Source organism: Mytilus edulis, chromosome 9, assembly GCF_963676685.1.
Source record: "Mytilus edulis chromosome 9, xbMytEdul2.2, whole genome shotgun sequence".
NCBI lineage: Eukaryota > Metazoa > Mollusca > Bivalvia > Mytilida > Mytilidae > Mytilus > Mytilus edulis.
In genome coordinates, this window is record NC_092352.1 from 17,457,213 (window position 1) to 17,483,764 (window position 26,552).

The 26,552-nt window shown below is 32.8% G+C and overlaps 2 protein-coding genes across 4 annotated transcripts in view; one reads left to right on the forward strand and one right to left on the reverse strand.

Annotated features, from left to right (window-relative positions):
• The window catches only part of LOC139489595 (rho GTPase-activating protein 44-like), a 74,557-nt gene extending 63,050 nt beyond the window's left edge, over positions 1 to 11,507 (reverse strand). Inside the window, exon 1 of one of the 3 annotated variants that reach the window (XM_071276192.1) lies at positions 11,230 to 11,507. In XM_071276192.1, the coding sequence (XP_071132293.1) occupies positions 11,230 to 11,243 (14 nt within the window). In that variant the 5' untranslated portion in view covers positions 11,244 to 11,507. The remainder of the gene's footprint in view (positions 1 to 11,229) is intronic. The other 2 variants (XM_071276182.1, XM_071276187.1) reach the window with 2 other exon arrangements.
• On the forward strand, positions 1 to 26,552 carry LOC139489597 (ribosome biogenesis regulatory protein homolog). Its single transcript, XM_071276193.1, has 10 exons — positions 1 to 191; positions 13,179 to 13,251; positions 13,888 to 13,926; positions 14,743 to 14,781; positions 15,397 to 15,498; positions 17,517 to 17,595; positions 18,193 to 18,300; positions 24,178 to 24,332; positions 24,739 to 24,875; positions 26,439 to 26,552. The coding sequence occupies exons 1-10, from the start codon at positions 40 to 42 to the stop codon at positions 26,542 to 26,544; spliced, it is 990 nt and encodes a 329-aa protein (XP_071132294.1). The 5' UTR covers positions 1 to 39; the 3' UTR covers positions 26,545 to 26,552.

Below are 26,552 nucleotides of genomic sequence, written 5' to 3' on the forward strand. Positions count from 1 at the left end.
AGTGTTAGTCTATTATTTATCGTTGGATGTAAACAGAAGATGGCAGACCTCGTGGAAAAAGTTTTGAGAGAAGCAGCTGAAAAGGAATCAAAGTTTAAAACTATAGAAGTTGAAAAAGAGATTGATGTCATTATAGATGAAGGAAATCTCCTTGTGTGTGACACAAATCCTATTGATTTTAAATTACAAAAGTAAGAGGACCTCCATAATTTTCAAAAGTAACTCAGTAACACTAACACTTACATGCATGAACAGACTAACTTGTTCTTGTATCATGTTTATATTCTATGGTCAAAAGTCGGAGTGTCTTTTTACGACAGAACACCACAGAATACCACAGAACATAAAAACAAACAACAAAACAACTTAAATATGCAACATAACATTAAAATAACTTAACAAAATGCATGAACTAATATTAATTAGACGGTAAATCTAAATTTCATCACCGATTGCAAACCGCATATTAGTCCGAGATTACTCTGACATATAACGGCTGTTTTGGCAGACAAGCTGGGGCCGTGGGACGTCAGAGCTCGTCTCATATCAAAAAGTGGATATTTGCCCACCCAAAATAGATGCGGTACCTCGAATGACTGAATAACACTGTTAATATCCGAATAACACTTGTAATGACCGAATAACACTTGAAATTTTAATATTAGCAACATATTTGTGACTTTTAAACATTGATTATTAAATATTAGTACATTATCGATGTATTTTGTTACTTAAAAATGATTTATAGAAAGCAGAAAAGTTCTCAAAAAACTTTTAAAATTTAGTGTGTACATCCAATATGGTGACCACGGAAATCACAATGGCCGCCATGATCGATGTACACACGAAATTAAAAATTATCTTTATGCACTTATCTGCTGTCTGTAAATCATTTTAAAGTTATAAAATACATCGATAATATATTATCATTAAATAATCAATGTTTAAAAGTCACCAATATGTTCTTATATTAAAATTTTAAGTGTTATTCGGTCATTACATGTGTTATTCGGTCATTGTGTTACCCAAATAGATGCGCTACTTCGTCGCTTCTGGTGCAGACTGGTGGCCTTGGAATTATATAAAACGGGCATCAATCAATCTGTTCATTTTTCATTTATCTCTTCATTTATGTAAGTTTCACCTACCTGCCACCCTTTATTTTCTCATATTTAGACAGATTTCACAGTAGAAGTTCTATATGGGCTTATGATGTCGTTCTTGTATAACCAGTGATTTCAACAAATAAACACAATGTTTGATTAATATCTTTATTAAAACATGCCCTTTTCATATTATGATATCATATCACTTGTTAAATGCCCTTTTTCAGGATTGGAACCCTGCCCTTTTAAAATCCTAGCTGGAACACTACCTATGATCTACCTTAAGTCTTCTGCCACATGCATTGATGTCACCAATACTTGAAACTAATCTTCAACACCTGGCGTAATCACCAATTAGCCAAGAATTAAGGTTCATCATAACCTTTTGGCTAAAATGGCTGTATTTACACCACAAATTTTACTCTGAGTATAGACACACCTGTGCACCTAAGTCATGGCTGGACCTAGATAATTAAATTTTAAATGCATTTTTATGGTTCAGAAAATTATAAACTTTTCTGGATTTTGCTCTTCATTCTTTTTTCATTCCTGCAGCAGGTGCAAAAATAAACTAAGTTGGTAAAAAGTTTGAGAAACTCCCCTCATATAATCGATGTTGTGAGTAGTATTGATTTAAATGGACAATATATTGACGATAGACACCTGTAAACAATGTAACTTTTATATATCTAGGCCCTGCCATGCCTGAAAACTTTCTTAGATGCATCAGTTTGTCTGTATTTTGATGAACCTTAAATAATTTAAAAAAAGTTTTAAAGCCAATTATATTGAGTGTGTAGGTAGAGGTAATATCTTGTCTATCTTCATCAAGAGTTCTCATGTCACTCAGGTGTGTCGATCTACCTGTACAAGTAATAAGTGATCTTTAGTTGATATCCCTCAGGGCTTGGAAAATGTAATCAGGAGTACCCTTTGGATTATAATACAATACGCCTACAGATTAATTATTCATAATTGCTAACAAAAATGGCAGTGGGTAGAAAAACAAAAACTAATTTTGACAATGAGGCAGGGGTGTGGAAATATTTGTTGTGAGCACTTGTCCCAGGGCAAGTGAAACCTAAAATTTTACTTGTCCGTAAAAAAATTTACTTGCCCTGATGATCCCAATAAATATTGAAGTATTTCTTGTTAGCTAATATATGATTCTAACTTAGACTAGCACTGTTGTGCATCACAAACAAATGAAATCTATTTGTTTATATGCATGTGTAAAAAATTAGGAAAGTAGGAAATGGGTTAACATCAATAGGACAGCCTGAAACCTAACAGCAAACCAACCAATGAAATGACATGTAAAGGACAATATTACAGCAGTTTTTGAATAAAAATTGTAGCCAGTAGGTACATATACTAAATTTGAGGACAGTGATTGAAGAAATGTAAACTAAATAATAGATAAACTATTAATTTTGTAGTGTTTCTCTCAACTGACACACTTGTTTTTTTCTTGATTATTTATTATTGTCTTGATGGGCAATTAAAGCGTCCCTTCTTTTACCACTTTGACAACAAATAATGTTGATCTTTCATCTATAAATAAGACAAAAACTTAATTTTTTCCCCAAATTTCCATAGCCAGGGGCAATCTGATATCCACGATGTCTGAAATTCTCGCTTCCATTTTTTTTTAAAATAATCTGTGTCCTCCATTTACATTTAAGGTTTTCTACTCGACTTATAACTCTTTTTGTCTTGCTTGCCCACCTTTTTATTAAGTATTTATAAATCAATCTGAATCTCGATACAAAAGGAGTAGGTCCGGTAAGGACCGAATTTGGCCTCAAATTTCATGTTCATCTGACGAAAGATTTTGACCACTTTTTAAACACTTAAGTGTCTATTTTATTTGAATTAATTAGTTTATGTGAAAGATTTTAACAGATTTAGTCATTAAAAACGATCCGATTCAAGCTCAAATATGAAAAATCTACCTAATATGCCGAAAAATGTCACTTTTCAGATGGTTTTTGGTAAAAATGAAATTGGCCGCATCCGTGTTCATCCTCAACCTTTATATATGTTATGTATTATCATAAAATACAACTTACATTGCAATATTAAGGATGAACACGAATGCGGCCACTTTCGTTTTACCCGAAAACCGTCTGAAATTTAACTAAAATGCCAGAATTATGAGGATTTCAGTAATTTAGCATGACTTAATGGTGCTAGGACCGGATATATGTGCATTGTATTGTCAAAAACAGCTCATATTTATGTAGCAGAAGCATTCTACTGTCCAATAAATAACTAAAGGTTTACATTTTAACAATTTTGTAAAACTGCTATATTTTGGGGCCAAAAAGGGGTCTTACTGAACCTACTCCTTTAAAGAAATGACACTTCCTGTAAATGAAGGATAAAACCTAATCGACGATCCCGGGTCAATGGACAAAGCCATTGATGCAATAATACGCAACTCGGGTTCGCATACTTATTTTTATTTATTTTGGTAATCGATCTATTTTCTGTATCATGTTATATTTATCATCATGAACATTATGTTTTTACTTGCTGAACATTGGTTTCTTTTACATAAATTAAACATCTTTATACGTTTTGAAATTAATTTTATGTTTTTGTTGGATTTGAACTTTGTCTTGTATATTTTTTTACTTGTCCACGGGCAACCAAGACAAAAATAATTACTTGTCCGGTTGTTCAAATGTACGAGTCGGGCGAGTCGGGCATAGCATTTCCACACCCCTGTGAGGGATATTATTTGACAATGGTGAAGATAATTGAACAAAGACAGGGATCTTTTGACAGTGGTGGATGATATATTAACGGGCCGCCATCATAAAAAAGGTCATTGAGATTGGATCATAACCCTTTCATTCCTGTGCACTAATGTTGGAATTTCAACGTATATTTTTGTTTCCTGCTTCACCAAGTTTGTAGACTCTAGACTCTACCATGTTTTCACCTCCACACTGAAGAGTGTTTAAGTGGTACCATTAGTCAATAATAATGTATTTGTATGGGCATTTAATCAGACTTTAATCAATCGATAGATGGCACAACATTGTTATTTACAAATGTTGGCTCAATCTGCCAAGGGTGGAGAGGAGGGGAATGGATCTTAACCCTTGGCTAGCGAAGATGTATCTTGAGTAAAAGAATTTTTTTGGGGTGGACAATTTTTTTCTTCTCAAGATTTCAGAAATTAATAAAAATTTCTGTCTAATTTTATTTTAAATTTGGGGGGGGGGGGTCAATTTGCTACTGCATATATATATAGTGAGTTGTGTATAGATCGTGTTTATTCTAACGTCTAGCCATTGCTATATAAGTAACGTCATAATTACATAAGTCAAGTAGCAACGTTAACATGTATATATTCGCGCTAAATTCCCGACATTCTCGGGGCCGGCAAAAGTTAAAATATGAAATTATTAATTACTTTAAATGTCAATCGAATAGATATTTCTGAAAATTAAATAATTAAAATGTCTTTCTAAAACAAATTCAAATAATTCACTTATTAAATTCACTTTTAACGAAGTCTTTCACTTTTAACGAAGTCTATCACTTTTGGGTAGTCCATTTCTTGATGTTCTCTCGAGCTCGGACAGATGCCTTTCGTTTTGGTAGAACTCTTGTCAATCTCTCTGTTGAAGAATCATCATTGTTGTCATCTAAGTTGTTAATGTTTGTTCGGATTTCGAGCGGGTACAGTTTTACTATAGGACGCGAAGTACGTCCTGCACTAGTTCGTATTATAGCTGCTCGTGTAAAACCATCGTTTCCGGTGATCAATTCATCAACAACGGCAATGTTCCATCGGTTTTTCGGTAATTTATCATCTTGGACTTGCACTACATCTCCAACTTGTATAGTTTGTAAGTTGTTTCCTGTTTGGCGATGAAACTCTCTAAGAGTCGTTATGTACTCGGATTTCCACCGGTTCCAAAAATGCTCCATTAAACTCGACTTTATTCAAATGTTTATGCAGTTCTTGTTTTCCACTATTCACGGCAATGTATTCAATATTCGGTTGTGGATACGGCGTTAAAGTTATTCTTCTTCCGTACAGCAAGTGTGACGGAGTTAACGGCTCCTCGTCCTCAATATCCGGTGATACGTAGGTCAATGGTCTATCATTAATGATCGCTTCTATTTCTGTCAGAATTGTTTGAAGTGTATCCATGGTAACGTAAGATCTGCCTAATGTTTTCTTCAAACAAGTTTTTGTAATTCCTATAAAGCGTTCCCACCATCCACCATACCAGGGCGCTCTTTTTGGTATGAATCTCCAAGTTGTTCCATATGTTGACAACGTATCGTTTAGCGATGGTGATTGGGTTAATTTCTTTAATGTTTCCGAGGCGGCTAAATATGTCGAGGCGTTATCCGATATCATGGTGTGTGGTCTAGATTTACGACTAGCGAATCTTCTAAAGGCTTGTAAAAATGATTTTTCTGATAAGTCCGGTACAACTTCCAGGTGTACGGCTCTCGTTGAAGCACAAGTAAATAGGCATATAAAAACCTTGTGTTCAGTATCATGTGTATCTCTAATGTACAGCGCTCCGGTAAAGTCTACGCCGGTAATTGTAAAAGGCGGTGCTTCAAGTAATCGAACTTTTGGCAGTGGCGGAGGATCGGGTGCTGTATATGGTTTACTATTGATTTTTCGACAAATTACGCAATTTCGCAAAATTCCTCTTACGTATTGGCGAATTCGGGGTATCCAGTAAGTTTGTCGTATCTGAGTCACTGTTGATAAAACTCCTGAGTGTTTCATGTACTTGTGTATATCAAGAACAACTAATTTCGTAAAATGATGACTTCTGGGTAACAAATAAGGAAATTTCGTATTTTCACAAACAGGTGCGTTATGAATTCTCCCTCCACAGCAAATTGCGTCTTTGTCATTCAGGTACAATCTAAGTTGTCTAACTAAAACAGTAGGTTTAGTATCCTTTAATTTCAAGTGTAACATTTCGTCCTTATATGAAGTTCTTTGGCAATTTAGTATCCAACATTGTGTTGCATCCTGTAATTCCTCTCTTGTAACGTATTTTTCCTTATTTCTCTGTAATATTGGCGAACGGCAATTTCGTATAAATCGTAATAGATAAGCTGTTATTCGTAGTAATTTTGATAATGTGCTATATCTAGTAATTTGCACAATTTGGTGTATTCCTTGTTGATTATCTATTTCATTGTCCGCTGTACTTGAGTCTTCTATATCTGTACTGGTTAGTAGTACTGTTGTGTCATTTGGCTTCCATGACGGCCATTTTGATGCATCAGTGATCCATTCGGGTCCGTTGAACCATAGTGTGTTCTTTTCAAACTGTGACGCGCTGAGTCCTCTAGTAAGAAGGTCAGCTGGATTATCTTTCGTTGGGCAATATCTCCATTCTTGTGTATTGGTCAATTTGCGTATTTCCGTTACTCTATTTCGTATGAACCTTTTCAATTGCTTTGAAGTTGATAACCACTGTAGCACTATCTGACTGTCTGACCAAAAAGTTATGTCTTCTATGTGTAGAACTGATTTTACGTGATCGGCTAGTCGTGCTCCAATCAATGCGGCCATTAATTCCAGCTGTGGTAATGTCAATTGCTTAAGCGGTGCTACTCTATTCTTTGCAATAACTAATGATGACTCATGATGGTTACATATGTAAACAGTTGCTCCGTATGCAGTTGTACTAGCGTCTACAAAAACGTGAAGTTGGGTTTTCTGATCTGGTAAATTGGGAAAATACGGTCTTTTCAATTCTGTATAAGTCGTTTTCTCCAAATCTTTGGCTAAATTTTTCCATGTTGTCTGTATTTCTAATGGTAGTGGCTCATCCCATTCGTACTTCTGTTCCCATAATGTCTGCATTAAAATCTTTGCTCGTACGGATACAGGGCTAAGTAATCCTAGCGGATCGTAAATACGTGACGACTGTTTAAGAATTTCACGTTTCGTAATATTTGGTAGTTCAATATCAAATAAGTCGACTTTTTGAAAAGTGATCGTATCTTTAACTGTATCCCATTTCAGTCCAAGTATTTTGACAAAAGTTTCTTTTTCGCATACGTCATGTTGTTTGGCTAAATCTGTAAGTTTTGAGCAATTTGAACTCCATGAACGAAGGTTGAATCCAGCCTCCGACATCAATGATCTGGCTTGTACAAAATACTTTGCGGCGTCATCTTCCTTTTCCAAACTGGACAAAATATTATCCACGTAAAGGTCATTCTTCATCATTGCTGATATATTTGTGTTGCATGCATCCAAGTGTTTAAGTAGTGTTGCATTAAGGATGAACGGTGAACTAGTTGCACCAAACAAAATAGATTTAAATCGATATGTTGTAAGAGTACTGCTGGGATTATCTGTGTCGCTCAACCAAAAAAAAGCGTGTAAAATCTCGATCTTTCTCATCTAATCCAATATGTAGGAAAGCCTTTTCAATGTCCGTGCTTATTGCGTACTTCTTGGTTCTAAATCCCATTAATATTTTTGTCAAGTCGTTCAAATCTGGCGGGGTTGACATTAGGCAGTCATTCAAACTTGCGTGATCTGGCGATTTTTTACAGCTACAGTCGTACACTATACGAATTGGTGTTGTTGTTGAATCCTTTTTTACGGCATGGTGTGGTATATAGTGAGTGCTTTTACCATTGTCGTTTTCATCGTTTACCTTCTCTATGAACCCTCTCTTCATTTGGTCTTCAATAATTTCTGAATATTTTCTAAGTAAATGTGGTTCACGACTTAGTCTTCTAATTGTGCTCTCGGTCCTTGCTTTAGCGATCATGATGTTGGAAGGTAAGTCCGGATGATCCAGTTTCCATGGCAACTTGGCAGAATAACGTTCGTTTTCAAATTTGATACAGTCTTGTTGATAAGTCTTTACAAAACTCTCCTCGTCGTCCTGTTGTGGTAAACATATTCCTAACGATTCTAGATTCCAGAATTTCTCGATGTCGCTTTCCTCTGCATGATGTGAAGTAACATTCAAAAGAACTGATGAAGTTAAGGATTTCTCTCCGTTTCTTATTACCGGTCCAGATAACAAGTAACCAATTTTTGATGCTACGGCTGTAGGTCCATTCCCTCTTATCACGTGATCTTGAACTATATCCCAATAGTAATCGGCTCCTATCAAGAGTGAAATTTCAAAGCTATCAGCGTTATTTGTCGGATGTGCGAGCTTTAAATCTTTCAAGTATGGCAAATTGCGTGTAGAGTATTTCGTCTGGTTTTGAAGTGGAACTGCAATATCTGGAACAATCAATGCATTAATGCTTAAAATATCACCTTTGTCAGTATGTAGTTGAACGGTTGCTGTATCCAAATGGCGTATATTCTTCTCCTTGTCTCCAAAAGCTGACAGTTCAATTGTGTCCCTTCCGCTTGGTCTTATCTGTAATTTGTCTGCTATGCTCTGAGTGATGAATGAACGTTGGGCACCTTCGTCAAATAAAATACTAGCTTCTGTGATCTGTTTCCCGTATGATATTGGTGCGATAGCGGTTTTCAATAAAACACTTGTGTATTGTGAGGTATACATTACAGCAGTTTCTGGTTCTTCTGTTTTTACCAAGCTTACAACGGTTGATTTCTCCTTGCTGTCCTGTCCTTTTCCATCTGTAGCTTGTTCCCCGCAAATACTGGTGTGATGTTTCTTGTTGCATTTCTTACATCGGTTCTGCGATTTACACTCTGAAACACCGTGGTTTCCTAGACAGTTGAAACATTTTTTCTTTTGCTTTACGATGTTCAGTCTTTCATTCACGTCAGAAATTATCGTGCAATCTCCCGGAAAATGTATACCAGTGCAGTAGATGCATGGACGTTTTTTATCATTGAAACGTAAGTTGTTTGTATTGAAATTTCGCTGAGTTTTATTACGAGCTTCGGTCAGAAATGTTGCGGTAGTATGTAAACTGTCGCGGTCGGTAAATTGTCCTGCTTCAAGAATTCTCGCTTCTTTCGTGATGGCTTTTCTGAGGTTGTTAAGAGTTATATGATCACTATCATATTCACGGGCAATACTTTTTCTCGTTTCTACTGGTAGTTTACTAATAATTATAGGTACTAATAGCGCGCCATACATTTCTTGTGTTTGACCCAAACATTCAAGACCTCTTACGTACGTTTCTAGGTGGTCTCCGTACCTCCTTAGGCTGTTTAAATCATTTGACGGTGAAGGAAGATCCATTAAAGCTTTCATGTAGGCATGAATAATCTTTTGAGGCGATCCAAAACGCTCTTTGAGCAAATTAACGGCAGTGGTGTAATTGGCATTTGTCAGTGCGAAACCTTCAATAGTTTGGGCGGCATGGCCATGGAGTTGGGCCTTCAAGTAACTAAATTTCTGTATCTCGGTCAAAGTACTGTTGAAATGAATAGTTGATTCATAGGAATCCCAAAATGTTTGCCATTGTAAAATTTCCCCATCAAAGTGCGGTAAATCTAGTTTAGGTAATCTGTGGTTTTGACTGCTATTTGACACCGAAGAAAAGCCTTGATTGTACAAATTATTTGTTGACTGCAAGTCACGATGGGTATTTTGCATGGAGCGAAAGTTATCAAAATTGGTTGGCTGTACATTAATTTCAGTTTCATTGCTGCGTATAACATTGGCATTGGTAAGCGATGAATTTGTGGGGTAAGATGGCATAAAACTATTTGCATTTGGATCTAGAGACGTTGATGCGACATTTTGAGAAATAGAATCAGAATATATTTTTCTAATTTTCCGAAGTTTGGACTCTAAATTAAACATATACTCATCAGACTCTTGAATTTCCTCTTCTACATCCTCCTCCGACGTTAAATCCAGTATCTTTTCATTCAAATCCACGATAGTCTTCTGTTTCTGTTCAACTGCATCCGAAATTAGTTTCACATCGTCTTTGTCTAAGTCCGAATTCTTTTCAATCTCATCGAATTTCTTGAATAACTTTGTAACTTGCCCTCTGTGTCCTCTACGTACTGCTTTTAACTTCGATTCCATTGTTTCCGACAGTCACGGCACCATAAATGTTGTGTAAAGTAGATAAAATGCGTTGTGTATAGATCGTGTTTATTCTAACGTCTAGCCATTGCTATATAAGTAACGTCATAATTACATAAGTCAAGTAGCAACGTTAACATGTATATATTCGCGCTAAATTCCCGACAAGTTGCACAAAAGCAAAAAATTTAATATGAATTCAAATTCTAAGTTCTTTGACTACAGTTATTCTGCATCAGAAACCTATTATGTGTCAAAAATTTTATTTCAATCCAAATTCAGACCTGTATCAATCTGGAATATTGTGTCCATTTTTGCCCCAACTTTTCAGGGTTTGACCTCTGCAGTCATATCCATCTAGGCTTGGCTGAGCAATTTATTACTTTTGCTATTCAGAAGTTAAGGTCTTTGATAGATTTGCATAGCTTATGGCAGTCAGAAATGTCTGAAAGCAACTTTCAAAATACAGAAAACCCAGTTTGCTGTCAATTTGACATCTCATACATCACTGAAGATACATTAATTGTTGAAATGCGCATCTGATGCAGTTAAATTAGTGTGATAATGTTATTACTAACACTGTATCACTACATGAGTACATCTGCTGGTGGACTATTAGTCCATAAGGGTATCATTATGATTATCCTAGTACCTGTACTGAAATCATGCCATGTACATGTATATACAGATATTGTTTAAATGAAATTTTCAGTTTTAAAATTTTAAAATCATTTCAAATTTAGGAATAGATTTCTCTCATGCAAAGACTTTGTTCAATTCCTTCAACTCAACCAGACCACAAGGCATTGTAATGAAGTAACACATTAACAGTTATCATGTAAAAAGCTCATTGAAATAACAAAAAGGTATAGATAGTGGGAAATTCAATTTACAAAAAAAGAATTTATTTGATCCCTCAATTCTCCCTGAGGTCTCCATTTTGTGCCTCTGACTTGTTTGCCTGCCAGAGAGAAGTATTTTTTTCCCCTAAATTTCTGAAGTGCATTGACCCAAAAAACAAACAATTTGCTGACGTCATAAAATGTGTATATCATCAGCTCTGCCGGCAAGTTACAAAAAGCATTTAAATAAACGAATGAAAGCTTAAGTCTATTTAAATTTTATCTTACCATCTCTTAAACATTGAATTATTCCAATATATCACAATAATTTCACTATATTCCAACAAGTTCCGTTATCTTTGACTATGGATGCTTTAATTTACAACAATATAGTACATATATATAGTTCAAATAAGAATAAAAAGAATAAATAGGTCAACTACAACTGGTAAAGTTGAAAAACACCTATTATGTCACTGACCAATGATTATTTTTAAACACACTACATGTATGTCTAATGGCGATAAGAGATTTAAATTGGTAAACTCATTACCTAAAAAATACAATAACACATGCTTCTTAAATTACGCATTTAAGCTTGCATTAAGATGATATATTACATTTTATTTAGACTTTAAAGTTTGATTAAATATCCTATTATTTTTGATAATAGAGAATAGGAAATATACAATTCTGGGGTATGTCATACATGGTCAGTTTTGAATAATATGTATTTGCTATCTGATAATTCAACCATGGATAAATAAATCATCATATACTTATCACCTGTAAGGACACGCACAGATTGATTTGTTTATTTAAATAAGCAAGAATGCTTTTTGTGCCAGTCCTGATAACTGGATATACACCCTGGAAACTTAGTTCATTTATTGAAATATATTATTTTCTAATTTTATGTTTTCTTATTTTAAATTGAGGTGTAGAAGCTGTTCCTTTGTAAAAAAAAATATAATCCTAATTTACCTAACCTTGACAATGCTTGAGGTCGGTATTTAAATTTGTCTAGCATTATAAACAATTCTTAAATTCTGTATTATATTTTTGAACTGAAACAATAGATAAAACTTTCTAAATGATATATATGTGTCCTTGTCATTTTACCACCTATATAAGCCCATAAAACTGAATATGTTTGTATGCCCTAACCCTATCTACACAGAAAATAGCTGCCTATTCCAAATCTTCAATTAAATGTCCTCATGTGAACATTTTTTTAATAAGATAGGGATGAAGACTTGACAACATCTGACACTTCAATTTCTCTTTGCCGAAAAAATAATATACTTTCCTTTCTACCTACCCAATGTCTCAACTTTTGGGTAGGGTTTGGGCAAACCAAAATGTTTTTTTAATTGTGGCCTTACAGTTAGTTATAAGAGTATGCATTTAATTTGTATAGAATATATCTCTTCAATTATAACATTGATCATGGTAAATCAGTCTGTTTTGTATATGACAATCTGATTTCCTTTTATTATGCAAGGTCGGTACAACAATTTATCCTCACATATTTGTATCTGCTCTATCTCGGCATACATTGTATTATTACCCTGGAGGGTTGCACTATATTCCATAAATGGCCATGCAAGGTCCTCATGCCCGTCAGACAGTTTTCACTTGACCTCCACCTCATTTCATGGACCAGTGGTCAAAGTTAACTTTTTGAGTTTTGGTCTTTTTTTTTTATTCTATAAGCAATAGGTCAACTATATTTGATGTATGGAAATATTTTATGATCTATATGTCAGTGGCACAAGTTTTATTTGACCTTGACCTCCTTTTCACGATTCATTGCTCAGCATTAAGTTTTTATGTTTTGGTCTGTTTTTCTTAATCTATAAGCAATAGGTCAACTATATTCGTTATATGGAACAATTGTTAGCTCTTTATGTCTGCCTGGTATGGTTAATCTGACCTTGACCTCATTTTCATGGTTCATTGATCAATGTTTAGTTTTCTTGGTTGATGTTGAGTTTATATGACAGTTGTAAGAAAGCTTTATATTTAGGACTATCAACACAATATCAATGATAAGTAAAGAAGGCGAGACATTTCAGCATGTGCACTCTTGTGAATATGTGCCATGTTTGTAAAAAAAAGTTTAATTCATGATCATTAACCTGTTGGCTCCATGAATTTTTTCTTTATTTGCCATATATCGCAGAAAAGCTTTTGTATTACTAATCACTTACCTGCATTGTTTATTTATTTTGTAGAAAGAACAGAGAAGACTATTTAAAAGATTTGAGTAGAGACAACACACAATTACTTATCAACAAAATATGGCAGGTTCGTTGGAATATGTTAGCATTCATGGATATTGGATTATAAGTAAATGTTTACAATTATTAGTCCCCTTCGACTTCGTCCTTTTCTTTAGTAAATTGTTTGAAGAATTTAGTGGTAGGTTTGTTTGTTATTTTATGTAGTGTACGCCATGACAAGTTATAGATCAAATTAGAATTTTGTTCCATTACAATGAATTAATTATTTTTAACTGGTAAGGGACTATGTATAACCATGCAATACTCACAGAATGCTTGTTGATAAAAAAAAAAAATTGACTGTTTGTTTATATTTAGTACATGTAACTTGCCTGCTTATGTTTTAAAATTATTTTGTTTTTATCTAAGTGATGAGGAGATTTCATGAAGTATTGTCAAATATGACAACAAAGGTAGAAGTATAATAAGAGCCATTGATTTCATGACTATAAAGTTGCAAAAATAGTAAAATTCTTGTATCTTTAACACAGGCATGACAAACATATATGATTTAGAATACATTATTTTAAAAAATCATAATGAAAAAGTTCAAAATATATAGTTGATTTTGTGTTATCCACACTGACATGAAAACAAAAAACTTGTATTGATAGTAGTATTTACAAACATGGATATGATAATAACTTATTTTATTTTACAGTTGCCAACTCACAGAGAAGACGAAGTTGTAGTTGCAGAGGTAATATAGTAGACTATAGTAGATATGAATTAAAGTAGGTGTTGAATGAGACAGAGACTCCCAAAAAATATGTATAACATATCAGTTTATTCATATGCAATTAATTTTTTGTACAAATTACATTTTGACATTTAATTTGTTCCTGTAATTTCCCCTCAAGATAAAGAATTGTATGATACCATTATTGATAATCACATCACAGTCTAGCTGCGGAACTGTAGCTCTAAAGTCCTTTTGTTATTTCTTTACTATTTGGGGACTCCAGATTTTAATTGGGGAGAAATAAATTTTTAAAAAGTTGATAAAAAAAATGAGGGCATTGGTATTGATAGGAGCCTCTGGCCTTTGTTAGTCTTGTATGATTTTTAATTTTAGTTTCTTGTGTATAATTCGGAAGTTTAGTATGACATCCATTATCACTGTACTGGTAAACTTATTTTTTAAGGGGCTAGCTGAAGGACGCCTCTGGGTGGGGGAGTTTCTCTCGCTACATTGAAGACCCATTGGTGGCCTTCGGCTGTTGTCTGCTCTATGGTTGGGTTGTTGTCGCTTTGACACATTCCCCATTTCCTTTCTCAATTTTATTATTGAAGTAATTGAATACATGTATACTAAGGGAGACAATTCCATCTCAGCTTTCCAACATAATGAAAGTTTACATTACTGTTGATAATTTTTTTTATAAATAACAAATTCTGCTAAGATGAGATTTTTTTAAAGTTAGGGATTTTTCTACTTGCACAAACATAGTAATCAATGCTTGAAAAGAGATCCCCAAAAATTTATTTGTTTTGAAAAGATTGTTTTTCTTTTCAGTTACCTGATGTTAAAACACTTATCCCTAGAGAAAAACCAGTAAGTATGATTTTTTGTTTACCTGAATAAATTTTGTAATACTTAAAAAGAATAATTGCGTTTTTGTTACTGATACTAACTTTATCAGCATGGTTATCGAGATATTTTGCTAGGGTGGCTGATGAAGTCAGTATATAAAAATAATGGCATTTGTCTTAACAATATTGGAATTTTGTTGTTGTTGAGAATATGAAATAGTACAAAATATAATAATAGTTGTTTGGTTGTATGAATGAAGTCATTTACATTTCTTTGCCATTAAAGCTTGATAAATATATACAAATAACAACACCAACAAACAATATCCTGAGTTGGTACTGGCAAAAATATGGTCAGGTTATACCAGTTGTATTTACATACAAACCTCTTACTGGGTCCATCTAGACAATACGTTGAATTACTTCTCGAGATTGTTGGATGAACAATATTGCCTTAATTAACCATTTACCGGAGTTGGATCACATATGCAATTAGAACACTTGCAAACATGTTGATAAACCTAAATGATAACAGAAGCTTGCATAGATATGTTGTAAGATTTGTTGAAGAAAAAGATTAAATAAAATTTAGAAAATCACATAAAAACAATCTGTTATCATTATTTCCATATTTTAGATACCAAAAAAAAGAAAAGCAACAAAATGGGAAGAGTATGCCAGAATGAAAGGAATAAATAAAAAGAAAAAAGGAAGAATGGTGTTTGATGAACAGTCGAAAGTAAGTGTATTATATTTTTTTGTTCAATGACTAATAGTATATACAAATTTTGTTTTTACTGTACTCAATACTGAATAGTGTTGTGTTCACATTGTATCATACTCAATACTGAATAGTGTTGTGTTCACATGTTATCACTTTCTGTGGTCTGACATGTTCTTCTATATAAGTTTGTGTTTTAATTAAATAAGTCAATGAATTAAGTATGCAGTTAAATTAATATAAATTATAACCTTTCAATAGAAATAATTCCAATCTACTATATTTACTAACAATCAAATGCCTTGATGAAGGATTGATTTGATTTGAGTACCCTGCTATATGTCTGCTGGAGTGTTCATTTCCGCTTTAATATTCAGTTTTGATCTTTCTCAAATATTACATTACAACATGGCACATTTTGTACCCTTTGCTTTTGAGCTTCATGTTTGCAAAGAACATTTATATAATTTAGAGCAAGGGTCCGGAAACGGTCATATATGCCAGTCTTGACCTAAACTGAAAGTATTTGTCCTAAATGAGTAATTGGGATTTAGAACAAATTTTATTTTTTTACAGAAACAATTTCGGTCATTTAATGTCATTTCGTTGAGATCGAGTTTCTAACATTGTCTAAATCGCCATTTTGAACTTATTTTTTGTTTGTTATCCTTTTCCTGTTATAAAACTGCCACTCCAGTAAAGTGTTATAATCCTGAGGGCCCTCCTAATAACTATAGTAATGCCTCGGGGAATTTTGGCTAATGATCGCTAATCTCTTTACCTGTGTTTTTAATTAAATTTTCTATTGATCACAAGCTCAGAACTAATATTTTAAAGAAATTAAAAGTTCATAACAACTGTCTGCATTATTTAATTACTTTTCTCAGCTAAAACAATTGTCAATTCTGATTTAAAATTAAATTAAAATTAAATTAATTTACGTAGAACAAAATATTGTTTCACTACAAACCTGAGACTACTATAACACGAAACTACGTTACATTAACGTAGCTATAAAAGTGGAGACTCACACTACACGATAAATCGGTAGTGACCAATCTATGTGTTATAGTAGTCTCAGTACAAACACACATGCTTTGTTTACTAATACGCATGCTTGAAATGCTCTTCCGAAAATTAGACACTAAATCGTAAATTCAAAATGATTTCATGCTAAATTAAACAAGTCCAACTATTATAATTAATATTCAAACACTATTAAAGGTAAAACAGTTAAAAAGCCGACGATTTCCTGTGAATTTGATAAACAAAACTAATCCCGGAAATGAGTCCGGAATTGGTCGTTTTACTATTGTCGTTAAACCTCCTGTTATAATTTTCTCTTCAAAATGGAAAGAAATGTAAGCAAAGTTTGAGAAATTTATTGTTTTGAGTCATTAAAATCATTTCATTTTTAAACTGTTGCCTTCCTTTTATTGCTCAAGATCGATTTTAAGGAAAATGGTAGGGAAATTTCTGAAGTAAATGCGATGCAACAGTTAAACAAGTTCGTTGATGCTACGAGTATGACTGTATGAGCATACACACAATCTTTGTTTGAAAAAGGGCACCAACTTTTAAGTTATCCAAAAATGACCGAAATTAGGTGAAAAAATTTCCGGATCCTTGATTTAGAGGTTAGAAACTTAGTATATAACAATTGACTGTACCTTCATTAATGTAGCTGTAGATCTACACGCACACACACAGATTTTTTTTTTTTTGTATTATAATCTGAACCATAGAAAATATAGTGATTGGTTGATCTTTAGTGGACATTTTGTACCAAGCAGTATCTGCTCAGTCGTATACTAAAATGAAAATGTCAAGAAAGAATAGATTATATAAATTTATCTTTAATTTCTGATATAATCTGAAGATGATACCCTTTCAAACTTCTGATGAAGCTGTTTCACACCAAACTTCGTTTTGTTCAAAATTCAATGCAGAATAGCATGTGACCTATACTGAATCCATAACAGTTATGCATTTTAATAATTAGCTATCTAATGTACATTTGTTTTTATCTTTTACAGGAATATAAACCTAGATGGGGATATAAACGTGCCAATGATGATACTAAAGATTGGTTGATAGAGGTTCCTCAAAATGCAGGCAAGTTAAAATAAAAAAAAAATCTGTAATTTTTTTGTTTCATTCATTTCTTATCCTAATGACCATGGTATCATAGTATGTTTTTTCTCCCATTTTATACATATATTTCAATATAACAACTTCAGCATAACAGTAGTTTAGGTTAAGAAGAAAAACATTGCATTTTTGTCTGAAATCTGAAATGTGAGAGAGGTAACTCTAATGTAGAACTTTGCAAATAACAACAGTCTTTTTAATTTGCTTACAACCTCAATATCGTATCAACTCGTCATCTGTAGGATAACTAATATGTAGTCTGGAGTCTCCAATAATTGTAACCTAACCTTGACCATGTTTTTGATGTTCCTATGATAAGGTAAAGTTTTTTTCAGGATGAGGTCTTTTGGCTGTAAATATGGTTCAGGCTATAATATCCATAATCATCTGACATATGTCATATGAGCTTCACCTTAAAAGCTAAAGCAGAAAGATATTTTGATCACAGCAACATATTAACAAGCCACCACTTTAGATCAGCTTGTCAATCATATTTATACATTGCTCAGACTATATTCAAATAAAACTGTTACTTAATAACAATTATTCTGAATTTTTCAGATCCATTTGAAGACCAGTTTGAGAAAAGGAAGAAAAAGAAAAATGAAAGGACATCTAAGAATGAATTACAAAGACTGAGAAATATTGCCAGGGCACAAAAGACAAAAGGTAATGCATACAGAGTAAATTTCTTGTGGGTTTATTTTTCTTATAATTGATATTTTACTGGTTTACTGAATTCTATATGAACTTCAATTATAACACGTATTCAATATGAAAAAGTGAAAGATGTCTTAATTGAACCAAACTTTATTACTGTTAAATTTTACGTCAAATGTGTCCAATGTCAGAATGACATAATTTTCATAAAAGACTTAGATCATTCCTTAATTATATATAATCACACAATGTCATGATCCAGTGTAGGGCATAATTTAGGTGCATAACTGCATACATATTATTACAAACTATTTTTATTTTACTTCTACTTGATGTTGATTAACAGGTATCTTATTTCAAAAGAATAAATTTAATTCCCTGAAAGAAAGGGATCATATTTCTTCAATGACATCTAAAAAGCAGCTGATATATTTGTGCTATTGATTTTGAATTAAGTGTATAAGGATATGTTTAGGTGAAACCTTATAAAAGAATTAATAAAATTATAAAATAAAAGATCTTCTTAAAAAAAACCATGTTGACAGATCTTAACGCTTACATAAATCTTCTCCTCTGAATCACTTGGGCTAATTTACAACAAACTTGATTGATTGATTGGGGGTTAATGCCAATTTCAACACTATAGTACCATTCAGGGGCAGTCAGTTTTTATTGGTGAAGAAGACAGAATGCCTGACATAAACCACTGACCTTTGGCAGGACAACTAACAATCCTAATCAATTCAGCCATTTTGTATTTACTCTGAAACTTTTGCTTGTTGACATGTGAAAGTTTATGTAAGATCATTTTAAAGACAATCAATTATTTATGATAGTAAATTGTATATGGTAAATAAGCATTTTTGTAGTTTCCAGACAATAACTTGTGTTTAAGTGTATGGATCTATTAAAATTATACCACAAGTTTCCTTACTACAAAAGGATGCATATGATCAACTTTTGGGGGGTTATGGCTCAAACCATTTAGAAATTTTGGGCAAAAAAGGGGGAAAAACTAGGTTTTTGGAAAATGACGCAGTCATTGTTCCATAACTGCCGACCTGATTTCTCTGCCTACCGCGCTTGGTTTCGTATTTACTAATTTCAATACAAACTGGAATGTGCTTGTGTTATCATTATGCATGAGCATTGTGTAGTAATCAGCCAGGAACCAGTTTACAAACTAACTGGTTTCTGTTTGTATTCCACTACAGTCGAACAAAGTGTTGTAGTTTGACAGGAACCAGTCCAGAATTTTGTAAACTACAAAACGTAATCGGTTATTATCATTCCGTTTTGGTGTTTCATACCGACTTATATGGTTTGAATAAGCTTAAGACCCTTCAAACATTAATGTGATAGGTATATTTAAGACTGTTTTACAAAAGGATGAAACTGTTTTGCTTTAAAAGTCGTACTATAGTGATATATGTTATGTACGGATTTCCACTCTCACCGGTTAATTTCTTCTTTTACACGTGCTTTTGAAACTTCCTGTTTAAACATCGCAAGTTTTAAAATTGTTTTTTGAGTGAATTAAACTTATTTTAACAATCACGAAGCGTTCGGGAATCATTTCAAGCAGTTTCTTCTTCTCTTTGATGATGGAAAATAGGTTTTCTCAAGAAAATACCGCAAACGATCGCAGAGGAATTGAAACGTACAAGTCAAGTCGGCACCTGGTTAAATTGGCATGTAGTCAAATCGGCACCTATTTGACGTCAATTCGGCTTCCAATAATATTTATTATAATATTTTCTATTCAATTAATTAATAACTGTTACCAAGTACTTAGTGAATATTAGGTAAACAACGAAACCAAAGTGAATATGTTGTTGTGTATAAAAGTAAACAACGAAGCTATTGTTTTAACCATTAGACAATTATTAAAATTAAAAGGAAAACTATGAGTCCCTTTCAATAAATCAAACTTTCATGCCAAATAGTTAGCAAATTTAAGGTGGTTTTTTTTTTCAGTAATGTTTAAACAGCATTAAACAAACAATCCTGTAAAAGACTCAACTGGTTAAATAATGCATAAAAATATCCAATATCTCGTGTATTAGTCCAAATAATAATGACGTCTGACAAGGTTATTTTATTTTTTTCTGGGACGCCTTCCTAAGACGTTCGTAGGAAGGCTTCCTAAGAAGGCGTCCCAGAAAAAAATTAACATAGCCTTGTGGTCATAGGAAGGTGTCCCAGAATAAAATTTAAAAAGCCTTGCCAGATGTAATAATTATTTGGACTACTCATATATATCATTAAAAATACACCAAAAAATTCATGTAGTTGAGAAAAATAAATACATACAAAATGTACATGAACATCCAAAAAAAGTGAAAGTTAGTATTAACTCTTTTTGCTTTAAAAATTTACAACTGCATTTAAGTATTAAAATTGAGAAAGGAAATGGTGAATATGTCAAAGCGACAACCACCCGACCATAGAGCAAACAACAGCCGAAGGCAACCAATGGGTCTTCAATGTAGCGAGAATTCCCGCACCCGTAGGTGTCCTTCAGCTGGCCCCTAAAATATGCATAATAGTACAGTGATAATGGACGTCATACTAAACTCCGAATTATACACAAGAAACTAAAATTTAAAATCATACAAGACTAACAAAGGCCAGAGGCTCCTGACTTGGGACAGGCGCAAAATTGCGGCGGGGTTAAACATGTTTATGAGATCTCAACCCTCCCCCTATACCTCTAGCCAATGTAGAAAAGTAAAAGAATAACAATACGCACATTAAAATTCAGTTCAAGAGAAGTCCGAGTCTGATGTCAAAAGATGTAACAAAAGAAAATAAATAAAATGACAATAATACATAAATAACTACAGACTACTAGCAGTTAACTGACATGCCAGCTCCAGACCTCAATTAAACTGATTGAAAGATTATGTCTTCATCATATGAATATCAGGTACAATCCCTCCCGTTAGGTTTTGAATGCTTTTTTTTTGTAAATTCATTGAGGTGTAAAAGCGTTGACCGAAGTACTTTTTGTATGAAGCGCGTAAGCGTAAGCGCTTCATTCTAAAAATGTGCACAAGGTCAACGCTTTTGCAACCCTATGAGGTTACAAAAAGAAACATTCAATACTTATAATTACTTTTTTTTGGTAGGATCATGAAAACACGAATTTTACAACTTTTTTATTCAATTCATCTGTGCACTTTATTGTGGGACCACATGTTATCATGAATGAAAAGTTTTATTGAGTGATGCAATTGCTTGAGGAATAACATGTGATGTGCAGTTAGCCAATCAGAATAAAGTATTATAATGAAACATATATCAAATGTAATTATAACAAAATACATTATGTTGTAAGAGTTATCTCCCCAAACACTGTTTTTCTTGTGGCCACCTCTCCTTCGTAACCGTAAAAGATTTTATTTTACCAAATTGCTCGTTACATATTTAGGATAAGAATATTCGTTTGAACCATAGCTCTATGTGGACTCCATATGAGAGTTATTCCCCCTTTTTCATTTGATTCAAGCGATATGCATTTTCAACTGGTAAACCATAACTGATAGAGACCTAAGGTCTTCATGAGGTCATTGGTACTAAAAATGAAAATGAGGTCAATGTCAAAGGTCAAGGTCATATTATAAATTTTGATTTTGGCTTATTTTCACTTCTTTTCAAATACTGTATGACATTTTGACAAATAATTTTTCATAAATTATTAGTTGCGACATGTCCTTACTTGTATATTTTGGTTGAAAGCCTGCGCATACAATAAAAGGGAGTTTTTGTCCATCTTACATTTAAAAATTACACGTCAAGTGGTAGTACTCATTAACCAAACATATTAAAGACCTTGGATATTTTGATTCAAGGTCCATGGTTTGTGACCTTGAAATTGAGGTCAAGGTCATAGGTTAATAGGACGTCATAAAGCCATAGGAACTAACATTTTAAACTGATTTTTCATATTTCAATATAAAAATAGATCTTTTCTAGTGGAAAGACTTCAATTGTTCTCTGAACAATTTGTTTTTAATTTACTTCATATTTTGTGGGAGAAGGGGGTTCAGACTATGTGGTATCAGGTCTGTTTGCGCCCAATACACTTTCGCACCTCGCACGTTCACACCCAAGGTTCGTTCGCACTCTACTCATTCGCGCCCAATTTTAATTCAAATTCAAGTTGAATAATTGGAAAATCATGATTGTTGTTTTAAATTGCTTTGGTGTAAATACTGAATGTATTTATAGCTTGGTATGAGTAAAACATTGAAGATTTTAAAGGAAAAACACAAAAGATAATTGTTTTTAAGCCCTTTGATCTGAAACAACGAAACAATAAAATATAGGAACCAAAATATAGCAATCCACTATTATAACCAAAACATGATAAAATTTATTCAACACACAGAAAAAAAAATAGTCAGAATCTCACTTCATTATGAAAGAGGTCAATGAAACAAAGTATAGCAATACACTAACCAAAACATGATTAAGAGTTATTCAACGCTAAATAAAACATTGACAAAATACCACTTTATTTAGAATGGATTATTATTATCTTTAACAATACGCTATCCAAAACATGATTAAGATTTATTCAACACAAAAAAAAAAATGCTGTCTCACTTTATTTTGAGACAATGACAACAATTATACTTATAAGAAAACACTTGTTTACAGAGTTATTAAACACAAAACCAATTAAGATTAGTTGCGAACATGTAGGGTGTGAAAGTGAAAGGGGGCGAACATGAGTTGGCGCAAACGTGAATGGGCGCGAATGGACCCGGATTCAGCCTATGTACCAGTGAGAAATATAGAAGCCTTTCCACAGGATTTATTTGTACAATTCAGGTAGTCTTGACCTATTCATTTGTCTTAAAAAAAAAACCAGCCAGTTGGCACCTTCACTTCACACACACACATATACGAATATCAATTATATGCTTACGAGACATGTTGCATTGTTAAGCAAATTACGGTATGTGAAAATCAAGACTTGCATAAAAACTATCCCATTATTAGAGACAGTGGCGTCATTTTTCTTCAGAGCTTTCAGTTCTTTGATTCTGATTAATGGACAATTAAGACAATTTAAAAGCAGTGTAAGGGAGGTAATTCAAATTGAAATACATTTAAAATACACTGTTGTGAATGTTTAAATTTACCACCCTTACACTACTTGTAAATAATGTAATAGGCAACAGCATAAAAAGCAAAAAAGGGGGGTAAACATTTTTCCTTTAGGGATTTGTTTTTTGTGGGAGGTCAATTCGCAACAGCATAGTGTGTTGAACAAAGCAAAAAAGGGGAGGTTAACTTTTTTTTGGGGGGAGGGGGTGTTCAATTCGCAACAGCATAGTGAATTGCTCAAAAGCAAAAAATATATAAATTCAAATCATATAACCAATTCTAAGTTCTTTGACTACAGTTATTCTGTGTCAGAAACCTATTATGTGTCAAATATTTAATTACAATCCAAATTCAGACCTGTATCAAGCACGAATATTGTGTCCATTTTTGTCCCAATTGTTCATGGTTGGACCTCTGCGGTTGTATCCAGTTGTGCTCGGCGAAGCAATTTATTATTTTAATTCGATAGTTTTGCATAGTTTACATGTTAAAGTATTTATACTTATATTTCGGCATTTTTATTGTGTTATACTGTGGATTCATTATTATTCGTTAGATACCAATTTTCGTGGTTTCCTGGGTACAGGTAAACCATGATTTCAAATGTTCAAATGTTCAACGAATATCATATTTTCTATAGGCATTGTATACAGAGATTGGCAAAACCATGAAACTTGATAACCATGAAAATAAATGAATCCACAGTATATCATAATTACTTCAAGGGCAAGCGGTATCTCTGTGTCAACATTTTTTTTTAAATTTCAGTTCCTGGGGTTGGATTAACACCAACAATTGCTCCTTCTAAAGATCATCTTGGTAAAGCATTAGCAATAGCAAAGAAATCTACAGCTTCTATAGGAAAGTTTACAGAAACATTACCTAAAGAAAAACCTTCAAAATTTACTGGAAAGAAGAGAAAGGTAAGAAGATTATTGTAATATAGATTGTACTGTTGACATGGCAGAATTTAAAAAAAGTTGTGGCTGCAAGGTCACAGAAAAGTGCTCGAAAAAATTACTGTGGGTTCATTATTATTCGTTGGATATTAACTAATGAAGATTTTGTAAGCACAGATAAACCATGAATTTAATTCTTCATTAAAGTATAAATTCTATATATGCTTGTATTCCATTACCATGGATATTTAATATCCACTTGAAATGCAATTGTTTCTCTATCCATGAAAATTAGTATCCATGAAAATAAAAGAATCTACAGAGTTGCTTATGCTTTGTCCAAAGCAAATCTTAAGTGCTAAAAAATATCACTTTAAATATCTACACAAGATAATGCAATATAATAATAGAATATGAATTTGTATTTCAGTTTGAACCCAACTATGGAGATGTGAAGAAAGAAAATACAAAGCAGTTAGATATATTAAATAGTGTTCTGAATAAAACACCAATATTAGATGTTACTCAAGCTGTAAATGCACATGAAAAGGAAGAAAACAGATCAAGGTAAACACATTATATATTTTCTTCATCTTGCCAAAATATTCAGTGTTTAATGAAATGGCAATTGTCTAGGGTAAAAGTCTAACCAGAAAGATTTATTCCATATCAAAATTTTAATTGTTCTTTTCTGACAAAGTAAACAATATATTCAATGTAGGGGTGTAAATAAGCAGAGATGCTTGATAAAAACTAAACAGATGCCTTGGCAGTTTAATCACCTTGTAGTTTTATAGTAAACTCACACTTCTGTGACAAAATATGTGAAGATACTTTCAAGTCATTTAACAATCTGTGTGAATAGTGTTTTAAAAAAAGTTATATTTTACACTATGTTCTTTAAAATTTCATGTAGAGTGGTGGGCTCATATTCGCCGGGGGACACAATTTCGCCGTTTTATGATTTTGAGGTGAAAACACTTCAAAGGATGGCTGAAATGGAAGAAATATGCCAATAAATTATAATTTTATAACAAATATGATTATTTTTAAAACTTAATCAAAATTACGGCACTTACTGCAAAAGATCGAAAAATGGACAACGATTTTCGGTCAATTTCCTGAATGAAAAACAGGATTTTCATAGATTTTTTTCTTAGCATTTTTTTGACTGATTGGCCTAAATTTCTTTTCTTTTTTTACACCTTTGAAATGTCTGCTGTTCATCTATAATGAAATTTATTTGATAAATATTATATAAAGCTGCAGTAATTTGGTTTTTAATAGATGTGTAAAAACGGCGAATATGTGTCCCCCATTGACAAAACTTCAGGAAATTTCAAACACCTTTTAATCTAACTTTACAGATGATTATTTTCAAACAAACATGTTTTCAAGCTTAGGAATGTTTTGCATTTGAAGTTATCTTCATATAGAAATATCAGTATACTTCAAAAAGATATAGACTTGAACATAAACTGTAGAAAACATGGAAAGATATGGCGAAAATGAGCACCCCACTCTAAACACGTTGTGAAAAATTGGTAAAAATAATGAATAAAAAATTGTTGGGAATATTAAGATGAATAAAAAAATAACGATTGAATATTTTTCTACCAGTATATGAGAAAATTAAAATGCCAGACATGTTATTTATTTAATTTATACTGAATGAATGAATAAATATATTATTGCAGAAGCAAACATAATGCTATAGCAAAAGAACATAATATATAATGACAATTATAACAGTAAACATGCAGAAAACAACACAATGAAGGTTATATATAACAAGCACAGCACATCAACTGTTGTGCAATAATAATTTGTTATCTTAACTTTCATGCCTCATAAGAAATTTACACATTTTATAGATAAATTCTTTGAGCTAGCCTGTAAAAGATATACAAGCTTTCTATTATTTGGCCATGAACAATGATAATGAAATGAAACACTTTCCATTATTTTTTTATAGAAGGAGACTTCGTATCCTCTTTTCATTTAACTCAAATTGTATAGAAGTCAATACAAAAATATTCAAAATATAGATTAAAATATATAAATGAGATATTTATTTGTGTATGAATTTTAATTTTATTTGCATCATAAATATATAATTTTATATTCCAGTTCAAAAAGACAGAAAACAGACAAAAAAGGAGGCAAAGGAGGTAAAGGAAGCAAAGGAAGCAAAAACAATAGTCAACCAAAAAGAGGAAAAAGAAATAAAAGATGATAAATTAG